Genomic DNA, 12,906 nt, shown 5'->3' with positions numbered 1-12,906 from the left:
TGTGTGTTCTTTGTTGTTTGTTCATCTCTGGGCACAATACTTTTCGCCTCCGTCTCCAATTGGCAGGGTCAGTCACTCAGATATGGTATGGCAGGGCAGATCTAGCTGAAGAGGAGTTACTGGGATGGGTTGTTTGTGGCACTTACTACAGCCACCAGGGCGGGTCGGTAATCAGTACAGGGCAGGTTCCAGTAGGCCTTGCCTGTGCTGCTTGGTGGTGTGATGTAAAGCAGGTAGGCAGGATGTAGTGGGGAGATTGTTGTTTTGGAGCTAGGAGATATGGGAGAGAGGAGAGAGAACAGAAGCCAAAAACTTACAAACAAACAAAAAGAATGCTAGGGGAGCTTGCCGTTGGAGTGGAGAGATGAGAGACTATGAAACGGAGAAAAACAAAAAGGGGAAGAGGAAGAAAAGAAAAGAAAAGAATGAATAAATAAATATCAGAAAGGGAAAAGAATAGCAAAGTTCCCAGGGATTCCACCGGTGCGGCTGTGAGGTCTGGAGAAGTTGTTCTCTGGTGTTGCAGTACAGGCTGGCTAGAAGGCATAGAGGTATACAGTGCCAGGTATTCAGGGAACAGAGAGAGAAGGAAGATATAGAGAGACGAGAGACTGAGTAATGAAGAAAGAGAAAAAGGGGAAAAGAAAATAAAACAAATTTAAAAAAAAAAGAAGAAGAAAAGCCCCCCAAAAAACAGAAAAAAAAAAAAACAACGAAAAATGAAATGCTCTCAGGGATCCCTCTGCTCATCTTTGCAAGCCGAGGGGGTAGATTCCCAGCCATGCAGCACCACCTGGCCAGAACGGGCTCCCAACTGAAGAAAAGGAAAATAAAACAAACAATTCAAACCAAACAAATGAACAAAAGCCCTGGGATCCCACCAGCATGGCAGCCCAGACCAGGAAGCAGCTCCATACTCGAACAGAGCTCTGTAGCCCCTCAGGAAGAAGGAAAGATGGCTCACGGAGCCAGGTATTTGAGCGAAAGGAGGGGGAGTGGTGAGAGGTAAGGAAGAAATCAAAAGAAGCATAAAAAAAGCAACACCAGCAGCCAATAAATGGTACTCAGAGAGCCAGCTAATCCGGGCTGGTGGAATCCAAGCAGCCGGTGCTTCCCAGACAAGACACTGTGTCCATGGGAATCAGAGGAGGCCGAGTGTGGGTGAAGGAGGGTAGCGGGTGGGAAGGCATATATCACAAATTACCGGAGCTCCACAGCTCCTCAGGAAGAAGCAAAGATGGCGCACAGAGCCAGGTATTTGAGCGAAAGATGGGGGAGGTGGTGAGAGGTAAGGAAGAAATCAAAAGAACTGGAAAAAAGCAACACCAGCAGCCGACAAATGGCACTCAGAGAGCCGGCCCGTTTGGGTGGGAGGAATCCAAGCAGCCAGTGCTTCCTGGACAAGAGATTGTGGCCACGGGAAGCAGAGGAGGCCGAGTGGGGGTGAAGAAGTGTGGGGGGTGGGAAAGCGTATATCGCAAATTACCAGTTGTTTTGTCTCCTGCTGGAAGCTCCGTGAAGCTGCTTTCTCGTACCCCCCGTTTGCTCGTGTCAGGAGTCCAAGATGTCAGATCCATGCTTCGTTAGCTGATAGGAGACCTCTGCATGAATCTCTCCTCGCTCTCCGTTCTCTGTCAGTTTTCTCACTCCATTTGGTGCTTGGCTGAGTTCATCTCTTCATTTGATGTTTTAGGGTTTCAGGATTGTTGTTTTCTGTGTTGGGCTTAGTTTTCCGGATCTTTGCTATGGAGGGACAGCGTGGTGCTTCTGCCTAGAGCGCCATTTTGCGGGAACTCTCTCCTGTAGATTATTTTACACTACTAAGGCATTAATTCTGTGATTTCACCATTTGCTTTACTGTGATCTGATATGGACAATCCCACCTCTTAAAACTGTCGATAATTTCAATCTTTTGGGGGTGTCTCATTTTCCCTATTCTTAATTTCTAGCTTATAAAACTCCTTACTTCTCTTCTTTCACATTATGTCCCCTTCAAAGTTTCTAAGGATTTTTCAAAATACTTTTGAAATGTAAAAAATAGACATAGTATCAAAAAAAAAAAAAAAAAAGAGAAAAAAGCCCTAAAGTAATTATAAACTGTTTTGTAGACAAAACAATTCCAAGATCTTAGAATACTATTCCATTGATGAGTTTAAAATTGGTAATAACATAAATTGTGTTTAAAAAGCAGGGTCACCAGGTAGGAGGAGATTGTCGTGAGAATCAAGATGGGCATCACAGAAGAGATGGAGAGAAATGGAAAGATTTGGGATTTATTTTGAAATGGAAGTGAGAAGACTTGATAGTGCATGGAATGGAGAGGGAAGGAGAGAAGCCATGAGGAAGAAACTGGTTTACACAGTATTGCTATTTTCTGAGGTAGAGATGATTAGAGAAGAAACTGTTATTTAGTTTGAGGATGGTATGAAATCATGAGTTCTCTTTTGAACATTTTGAGTTTGAGGTACCTAAGTGAATACACCCAGTATGCAATCGAGTAAATGAATATGGAGGTGGAGAGTTGGAGACAACAATTTGGGAGTCATTATCATACACTATTAATTTTTAAACTCATGAGACTTGGTGAGAACATTAGATTGAGAGTAGAGATAGTGAGGAGGGCCTATGACTTCTAGCAATTAGAGGTGGGCTGGATGAGAAGGAATCTGAGGAGGAGAGTTTTCTCTGTCAGTTGTATACAATACATAGAGACTGTTTCCATAGAAGTTGTACATGCTCAAGATAGTGCTCTTAGTGGATTGTTTTTTGAACTGAATATTTGGCGTATCTTTCATAAGGTCTGCATTAGTTTCCTAGACTCCTGTAACAAATTACCACAAATCTAGCAGGCTAAAAAAAATTGAAATTTATTCTTTCACAGTTCTAGAAGCTAGAAGTCCAAAATCAAAGTATTGGCAGGGCCCTGCTCCCCCTGAAGGCCCTATGGAAGAATTCTTCCTTGCCTCTTCCAAGCTTCTGATAGTGCCTGACAATTCTTGGCATTCTTTGACTTGTAGTGCATCACTCCAGTCTCTACCTCTGGCTTCACATTACCTTTTTCCTTCTGTGTCTCTCTGTGTGTCCTTTCCTCTTCTTACAAGGACACCAGTCATTGGATTTTATGCCCACCCTAATCCAATATGACCTCATCTTAACTAATTACATCTATAAAGACCTTATTTTCAAATAAAATCACATTCTGAGGTTCTGGGTGGACTTGAATTTTGGGGGGATACTATTCAACCTGTTACCAGTTCCAAGCACCACTTTGAATGTTGTTGAGTAAGAGAGTTCTAACACAATGTCAGAATGTTTACCTTGAGAGATCAGATTACCAGCAAAACATTATGGGTGGGATGTGATACCTTTCTCCCCTATTCCCTTCCCCACCACACACTTCTTCAGAACTTAGATTGTTAGATGACACCAGGTTCTGGCTCAAGTTGAAAGAGTTTGCCAGGCACTCTCATTAACAGGCGTGTCCATTAGCCTTCCTCTCAAAATTTCCTGTCTTTTAAGTCCATTGTTTAAGTCGTTTTATTTTTTAAGGTTGTCATCGGTATGAAAAACAATTGGGATTCATGGGCAGTCTTATTAAATATTTGATGTCACTGATGTCAGTCACAGCATGGGGCAACAGATGAAATCCTGGTTTATAGATTCCGTACAGACATTCAAGACAGTGAAATGGGGACTGGCATAGACATAGCTAAATGCGGTTTCTGTCTTATAGCTAAGCAGAGTGCTGTCATACCCCATATATTTTGGCATGCTTTCTCTTTGCTTTTCCCCAGAATCTAAACTGTAAAATGAAAAAAGACAGTTATTAGGTGACTACTATATCCCGGACAGAATGCTGAGTACTTTTACATTGTGGTCTTATCTTGACCTTCTAACAATTCTGAGATGGAAATACATTCAGTCCGCTTGAAGAGGTCAGGAAATTGAAGCTTTAGTTGTTGGTGTTTTAGAGAGGAATATGAAGAAAAGATAGAAAAGCCATATACAAACTACGATTCCACAGTCAAGTTATTCTTTTTGGAAGATTAAGATTTACCTAAATATATTTAAAAGGAGATGGAAATAAGGTTATTTAGTTGAAATGTAATTGTGTGTTTTTAATTGTCCATTATTAATGTATCTTGTCTCTTTAGTGAAATATTCCCATGCTGTGTTGATGATGATCTTATTTTTCCCCCCCTTTTTTTGGTTTCAGGGGAAGAACTTGTCTCTTTTCCTCAGCATTAGTTTGTTAACTTTCTGGGGGTCCTCCCTTTTGGGTGCCCGTTTATACTGGATGGGAAACAAACCACCAAGCTTTTCCAACTCTGACAACCCAGCTGCTGATTCGGATAGCCTCTTGGCTCGCACGCTCACCTTCTTCTACTTGCCAACCAAGAACCTCTGGCTGTTGCTATGCCCAGATACCCTCAGTTTTGATTGGTCAATGGATGCTGTACCTCTGCTCAAAACAGTTCGTGATTGGAGAAACCTACACACTGTGGCCTTCTATACTGGACTCCTCCTCCTTGCCTGCTATGGTTTGAAGAGCCCAAGGACAGAAAAAGAATGCAGTGAGAAAGCTGTAACAAATGGCAAGCAGAATGCAAATGGACATAGCTGCCATTCAGATGGGGAGTATCAGAACTCGGAGATTAAGCCCAGTTTTGCATCCAAACTAGAAAATGACATTAAAAATAATGTATCGGCGAGAACACAACTTCCTTCTACCGAGAATATTGTTGTTCTGTCTTTATCTTTGTTAATAATACCTTTTGTTCCTGCCACGAACTTGTTTTTCTATGTTGGCTTTGTAATTGCAGAGCGAGTATTGTATATTCCTAGTATGGGCTTCTGCCTTCTGATTACAGTAGGTGCCAGAGCCCTTTATGTCAAAGTCCAAAAGCGTTTTCTCAAGAGCCTGATTTTTTATGCTACAGCTACATTAATTGTTTTCTATGGACTCAAGACTGCGATCAGGAATGGAGACTGGCAGAATGAGGAAATGCTGTATAGGTCAGGGATAAAAGTAAACCCAGCTAAAGGTAATGTTTTATTTTATTCTTTTACAGTTTACTTTTTGTCTTTTAGAATCTTTGCTTCTTGCCTTAAAACATAGTATTAAGGAAGAAGTGGCCCCTTTTATGCATTATCTATGTCTTTCTTTCTTTTTTTATTTTTTTAGAGATGAGCAATGAAACTGATTTAGAGACATGTCCAGCATTCCATATTTAGAATAAATAATTCCCTATGCTCCTTATTACATTAGTCCAGAGGAATTAGAATTCCTGTTTTGTAGAAATAAAAATGACAATCATAAAAATTCAGAAAAATGTTTAGTTTTCACATTTTAAAATATGACATGGCCATCTCTTTTATCATGTAATAAAAGTCAGGCTATCCCACTTAAGTATTCTTTAGCTCTTCTGTTTTCCAAGAATCGCCCTAGGAAATACCACAGGATTTACAGTCAGGCTTTGAACTAGTCCTTCAGATTCGAACCCCTGCTGAGAATTTGCATTTCTAACAAATTCCCAGGTGATGCTGATGCTGCTGGTTAGGGATCAGTTCTGAGAACCCCTAGTGGAGATGTGGTTCTCAGAATGTGTTGTACATAAGAATCACCTGGGGATCTTGTTGAACTGTAGATTCTGATTCAGTATATTTGGAGTGAAAATGCCAATTCTTAGCAGAGGTTCGAACCTTAAAGAGAAGCCCTGCTTGCAATGACATCTTTAAAAGATTTGGAGGTAAGGCTACCTCTGAATCTTGGAATTGTGTCTCTAAGTGTCAGTAGGTGCACATGCTGGTGTTAGTCACCCTTAGCTATGCATGGGCTAAATAATCAGCTAGTAGGTTTTATTTAAGTGTTTTTAAAGTCCCTTAGCAAAATAAACTTTTTATTATACAGTGAAAAGATTAATCATACATTTGATTATTTTTTTTAATATAGAAAAGTATTTTAGCAAGTCTCAGAATCTATAGCCAGAGTATAAAGTATTCACTTTTAAAGCACAATAATCAAAAGCTGTTACAGTGGAATACTCTGGTTTAGGCGATTAGGCAGTGATGGAAGTTGGAGAGAACCTGAATGAAAATAAGTGTACATTTTTAGTGCAGAAATATATCATAGTAAATAGTGTCAAGTAGTCTTGTTCTTCATAAGCCATTTTTCAGTTATTCTTTAAATTATGGTTGCTTCTGTAACATGTGAATGGGGCCTTTTCTCCAAAGATCTAGACACCCCAGGGGCAACTTTGACATCCTTGTCTAATTAGCATAGATTAAGTCAAGAGTTCAGTGAGCAACTACACGTTTTGTTTTTTAAGCCAAAAAACTAATTGTGGGTGCTTATAATGTTTAATAGATTGCAGGACTCTTAAGGGGAGTAGAAGCATTAAATTGAGCTAATGCATTATAATTCCTAAATTCTCTTTGAAAAATCATTACCATGTGGATTTACTAGGTGGTGAGTACTGCAGAGTTTTTTGAATGTCTGATCCAAATCTTGCTATAAAAATTGTTGCAATCAGTTTTCACAGAATGATTTTCAGCTAGTGTTTCTTCACTGGTAAATGTTAAGTACATAGAACAAAGCTATGCTGCTTACTTATTTTCTTTCTATTTAAAACATATACATGTTAAGAAATTAAAACAAAAATAGCATATTATTTGCATCAAGGGTTTTTCTGAGGATTTATTAAATTTATTGGTTAGGTTTAAGGTTATGCTACTGTAACAAAGAGCCAAGATAAATAAGATAGTGGCTTAAATAAGATAGAAGCTTTATTTTTTTTTTCATGTAGCAGTCTAAGTTTGTGCAGCCCATGGCTGATAAGATGGCGCCATGGGTTTTTGATCTGCCCTCCTTCTCTTTTGTTCCTTTGCCATCTCTGGAGTGTCACCATGCCCATATGGTTCAAGATGGCTCTTTATCACGTCAGCACTTCAACTAACAGGAAGAGAGGGAGAAAGTGCAAATGGTGGGTGTACCAATACCCTTTAAGACCATATTACAGAAGTTGCACATACCACGTTTGCTCACATATCATTGACCACACCTAGCTTCAAGGAAGGCTGGGAAATGTTATCTTTATTCTTGAAAGCTAAGTGCCCAGCCAGATTTTATAACTCCGGATGAAGGTTGTTGTTGTGCACCATCGAGTCGATTCCAACTCACAGCGACCCTGTAGGACAGAGTAGAACTGCCCCATAGGGTTTCCAGGGAGTGGCTGGTGGATTCGAACTGCCGACCTTTTAGTTAGCAGCCTGAGCTCTTAACTACTTCCTGAATTGAAGGGTAGGGCAGATAAGCAACTGCTAGAGGATAAATAGTAGTCTCTGCCCCAGAGTAGGTGAAAGCATTTTGTAAATCCATTGTTGTTGTTGTTATTAGCTGCTGTTGAGTTGGCCCCTGACTCATGACGATCCCATTCTTAAAGGAGTGAAATGCTGCCCGGTCATGTGATCAGTTGCAGATCGGACTGTTGTGATCCATAGTGTTTTCATTGGCTGGTTTTCAGAAGTAGATTGTCAAGTCTTTTGTCCTAGTCTGTCTTAATCTGGAAGCTCCACTGAAACCTATGGAGCATCAGAGCAACACGTAGCCTTCACTGACAGATGAGTGGGGCTGGACATGAGGTGCATTGGTTGAGAATCAAACCTGGATCTCTTGCATGGAAGGTGAGAATTCTACCACTGAACCACCACTTCCTGTTTCCAGCATTAGCTAGTATTATTGATGACAGTTTTTATTATGATTCTGATTAAGTTATTTTGGTGACATGATTAAAACATTCGATTATTTCTTAATTCACCCATTCACTAAGTAAAGAATTTATTAAGTGTTTCCTTGATGTCTAACATATTTACATGTCTCTTTTCTAATTCTTAAGAAGTGCTACATGATGGGTTGTTGTTAGGTGCTGTCAAGTCGATTCCAACTCATAGTGACCCTATGTACAACAGAATGAAAACACTGCTTCGTCCTGCACCATCGTCACAATCGTTGTTATGACTGAGCCCTTTGTTGCAGCCTGTGTCAGTCTATCTCATTGAGGGTCTTCCTCTCTTTTGCTGACCCTCTGCATTATCAAGCATGATGTCCTTTTCCAGGGGCTGGTCCCTCCTGGTAGCATGTCCAAAATATGTGAGATGAAGTCTCACCATCCTTGCCTCTAAGGAAAATTCTGGCTGTACTTCTTTCAAGACCGATTTGTTCATTCTTTTGGCAGTCTATGGTATATTCAGTATTCTTCTCTAATGCCATAATTCAAAGGTATCAGTTCTTCTTCGGATATAATGGGTAGATATTCCACAATATTATTGGTTAAATGAATACACAACTGGTCAATAGTGTGATAAGTACTCTGGGACATCAAAAATTGAGTTTCTAAAAAAAACCTACCTCCTCCCTCCCCCAACCTAATCAGCTGCTGTAGTTGCAGCCTTTACCATCTCAGTTGATGATAACTTGGGGGTATCTATGCCTCCTTTTTTTTTTCTTTCACATCCTACATCCATCCATCAGCAAATTCTCTCTGCCTTTAAAGACATATCCAGAATTTGACCACTTTTTAACCACCTCCACTGCTACCACCATGGCCCAAGCCACCGTCATCTTACATCTTGATTATTACTAAAAGCCTCTTACCTGATCTCTCAGCTTCTATTTTCTTGCCTTTTAGCATGCCTTGTAATTTGTTGTTGAAATCTGGACATGATATATTTAGTAAAAGGAACTGAGGTAAATAAGCCTTTAGTGTATGAGATTTTGTATTAATATGGCTAGGAATTGGGCTGTAGCTATAGATGCCAGCAGCTTCAGATTCCTGTGGTGTCCTTGTTTTTGTCTTTCCTGTTGCCTTTGAGCTTCTCTAAGAACTCTGATAGAGTCTGTGTGTCTTGCAGCTATTTCAGCTGTAAACTACTTTTATATCATATGGGAGCTCTGTTGGTTGGTGTGGTGGTACAGTGTGGGCGAGGGGAGGCTTTCTGTAATTTTGGTATTAAACCTCAGTCTTTGGTGAGTCTGTGTCCCTGGGCTGTGATTTCCACAAGTGTTTTTTAGATCTCCCTGTACTTTACCACACCTCCTCATTGAAACAGGAAGGCTAACCCCTGCCCCTCCCAAAAAAAAAATTAAAAAACCTGTTGCCATTGAGCCGTTTCTGACTCATAATGGAAGGCTCCTGTTGCCATCAAGTTGATTCTGACCCGTACAGACCCTATAACACAAAGTAGAACTGCCCTATCAGGTTTCCAGGGAGTGGCTGGTGGATTCAAACTGCTGACCTTTTGGTTAGCAGCTATAGTGCTTAACCACTGCACCACCAGGGTGGCTAGAGGGGTCTAAAGTAGGAGGATTTCCCTTCCCGCATAGTTCTGGGTAGTCTTTTTCCTTTGTTATGGAGAAAGCTCTGGGAATATTTCACTTGAGTCAGAATAGACTGGACCCATTGCTGTCAAGTGGATTCTGACTCATAGCAACCCTATAGAACAAGGTACAATTGCCCCATAGGCTTTCTGAGGAGTGGCTAGTAGATTCGAATGCCGACCTTTTGGTTAGTAACTGATCTCTTAACCATTGCAGCACCAGGGCTCCGAATAGACTGGAGAGTAACTAATAATAACAACTCTTTCCCTCCCCCGACAGAGCCTGGGTGTCTTTCTTGGCTCTTCATTGTGAGAACTTGGTGAGGTCCTTGGAGGTAAAAGCCATAAAATTATGGGAGACCCTTAAGACCCTTAAGATTGTGGTCCCCTGAAGTTTCTCACTCTCAGGCTAGTCCACACTCAGCCTCCAGCAATCTTTCAAAATTACCATTTAAGTAGGATTACCACTTTATGGCTCTACATAAGATCTGGACTGCGACTCTGGATTTGCCTGTCTCTTCAGATTTCAGGGATGGCTGAGCACATGACACCCAGAACTGGACAGATGAGATTGACAGCAGTTTATTAGTCATACATACTTACAGCCTGGGAAGGAGGATACCACAGGACACGCAGGGCCACACAGAGGTTGCATTCAGGAACAAAATGAAGAAGCAGGGGTTGTGGGAAGCAGGCTTTATAGTATCAAGAGGGTGGGGTGCCTTTGGTTCCTGCAGGAAGATGTGATTGGCATGGTTGAATAATTTCATAGGTGGTCATGGAGTTGAAACCCACTACTCAGCAATAAGCAAGAACTGTGCCTGATCCCTTCGATAAGGAGAGTTGCTTGGCTAGGGGACCTTTTCCATGGGAGCAGAGTGGGAAGAAGAACTTGCAGATAGGCCATTTGAGGCCCTCCCAGTTTCCGGTGTCAAGGGCAGCACGTAGTATTAATTTTAGGCCTTAACACAAATACATTGCATAATAAATGTTAAAATCATAGTCTCTCTCCTTAAGGAGTTTACAGTCTGTTTAGTGATTGGATTTATGCGCATAATAGAAGGTGAAAGTGTGTAACATTATGCTGTTGATATACCAGGTACTAAAGGATACATGGAAACCCTGGTGGCATAGTGGTTAAGAGCTGTGGCTACTCCACAAAAGGTCAGCAGTTCGAATCCACCAGCCACCCCTTGGAAACTATGGGGCAGTTCTACTCTATCCTGTAGTGTCGCTGTGAGTCAGAATTGACTCAATGGTAGTGGGTTTGGTTTTTTTTTTTTTTTGGAAAGGATGCTTCATAATAAGGGAGACAAAATCAGGGGTAGAATTAATTTTGGATTCCATGGCTGCCATCTGTAACATATGCTTCCATTTTAATACAAGGCAAAACTTTTTAAGTCCAGGTTCTTTCTTTATTTATTTTTTCTATTTATAACATGCTAATAATAATTCTGGTTACAGTTACTCCTTTAGCAATTATGAGACTGGCAGTAATCTTCCTTTAAGCAGATTTTTCTTAGTTTGTCATGTTATGTAAGCCTAGCAAAGATAACAAACCCTTTAAACCAGTCTTTCTTAAAGTTGTCTGAGATTACAGTTGTTTAATCATTAGTTTTTTTTCTTCCTTTGAAAGCCTTTGCAAATTTTGGAGTACTTCATTCTACTGTGTGCTTTAACAGAATATGATTTTAAGCCTCATGAAGTATTATACATTAAAGCTACTGCCTTCAGTAATGGGTCCTGTTGACAGCTGTCAGTCATTAACTGATTGGATGCAAACGATGATGGGTAAAGCCTGTCATAATGACTCTGCTGCTAGTTTATGGTTTAAATCTGGATAGTGGAGAAATGATAGCTGATTTGGACTATGTAAACCACAAGGCCTATCTCATTATGTGGTTGATAATGTCAGGCAAATACTAAACATAGTTAATTACTGTAGTTTGCTGATTTCTCAATGACTCTTTGTACTTTTTGTGCTTTGGAAAGAAGAAATCAAGTATGGTCATTTTTTCAGTTGGGATAGTGTAGTTGGAGAAGATCAAAAGTATACTGCTTCCGGACCTCCAAGAATGGAGTGACACAAACATTTTTTCTCTTGTCCCATCTCTAATGACTGGGAGTATAACTTTGTGGAAAAAAGTTACCAGACCACAACAGACTCAGTGAAAATAGCTCTATGGTGTATTATCAATTATATCGTACTGTTAACTCTGTCTAAGGCTTTGAGATTATCCATAACAAAACATTTTGAATCTTAATGGGCTTTTGAAAATCCCCAAATGTAGGATAAGCATTGCCTCATATTGAATATATTTATTAAGGTATATGTTCCAAAGAACTAGCCCTGGTGATGCAGTCATTAAAGCGCTCAGCTACTAACCAAAAGGTTGGCGATTCTAACTTACCAACTGCTCCAAGGGGGAAAAATGTGGCAGTCTGCCTCCATAAAGATGTACAGCCTTGGCAGCCCTATGGGGCAGTTCTACTCTGTCCTATAGGATCGCTATGACTTGGAATCAACTCAACGGCAATGGGATATTCCCAACAGAGGCCCCTGGGTGATGCAGTTTGTGCTTGACTATTACCTAAAGGTTGACAGTTCAAACCCACCTAGTTGTGCTGTGGAAGAAAGGGCTGGCAATCTGTTTCTGTGAAGATTACAGCCAAGAAAACCCTATGGAGTAGTTCTACTCTGTAACACGTGGGGTTGCTATGAGTCAGAGTCAACTCTACAACAACTGTTCTTTAATATTTCAAAGGAATTGAGATTAGGGTCTGATTAAAATAAACATGAAGTTGAATTACTCCTATGTTAGTTTTTGAGTTTGATTCTTAAAAATATTCTAACTTTTTTTGCTTTTCTTTGATTAATTCATTTATGAAATATTTATATCTATGTGTGTATACACACACACTTACACTGTGTTTGTACAATTTAAAGAACACCACTACAAGAAACTACCTGGTGTTGTATCCTGCAGTTTAAGAAAAGGAGTACTACCAGTGTCTTTAAAGGCTACCCCTCCCTGTCTCTCCTTAATTCATAGCAGTTTTCTTTCTTTCAACTCACTTGTTTTATTTCTTTTTCTTATCTTATGTGCAAGGACCTCCATTACAACGTTAAATAGAAGTGGTTATAGCAAGCTTTTTTTTTTTTTAGACTGACAAATGCAATATATTAGAATGCTTTCTCAAGTTCAGAATGAACTCCAAACGGGTGGAAGCACCACCCTTTCTGAGATCAAGGGTGTTTGGGAGAATTCAGATCTGTTTTAGGGTGGCCAGGCCCTCCTACTACAATGGTTCTCTCCTCTTGAGGTCTCTAGACAGCCTCATCTGACTCACCCACAATGTTTGTTACAAACACACAGTTCTGGGCCTCATTATTGAACCTATTGAATCTCTAGCAGGCTTTTTTTTTTCTTTTTTTTTATATTTTATTGTACTTCAGGTGAAGGCTTACAGAACAAATAGTTTCTCATGAAACAGTAGTACACATGTTGTTTTATAATATTGGTTAACAAC

The 12,906-nt window shown here is 40.2% G+C and overlaps 1 protein-coding gene across 1 annotated transcript in view; it reads left to right on the top strand.

The window, feature by feature from the left end:
* The window catches only part of TMTC2 (transmembrane O-mannosyltransferase targeting cadherins 2), a 514,074-nt gene that overhangs the window by 241,696 nt on the left and 259,472 nt on the right, over window positions 1-12,906 (top strand). Inside the window, exon 3 of the mRNA XM_004390257.2 lies at window positions 4,217-5,045. Within this exon, the coding sequence (XP_004390314.1) occupies window positions 4,217-5,045 (829 nt within the window). The remainder of the gene's footprint in view (window positions 1-4,216; window positions 5,046-12,906) is intronic.

Source organism: Trichechus manatus, unplaced genomic scaffold, assembly GCF_000243295.1.
Source record: "Trichechus manatus latirostris isolate Lorelei unplaced genomic scaffold, TriManLat1.0 scaffold00293, whole genome shotgun sequence".
Lineage (NCBI taxonomy): Eukaryota > Metazoa > Chordata > Mammalia > Sirenia > Trichechidae > Trichechus > Trichechus manatus.
This window is presented reverse-complemented; position numbering and strand designations above follow the sequence as displayed.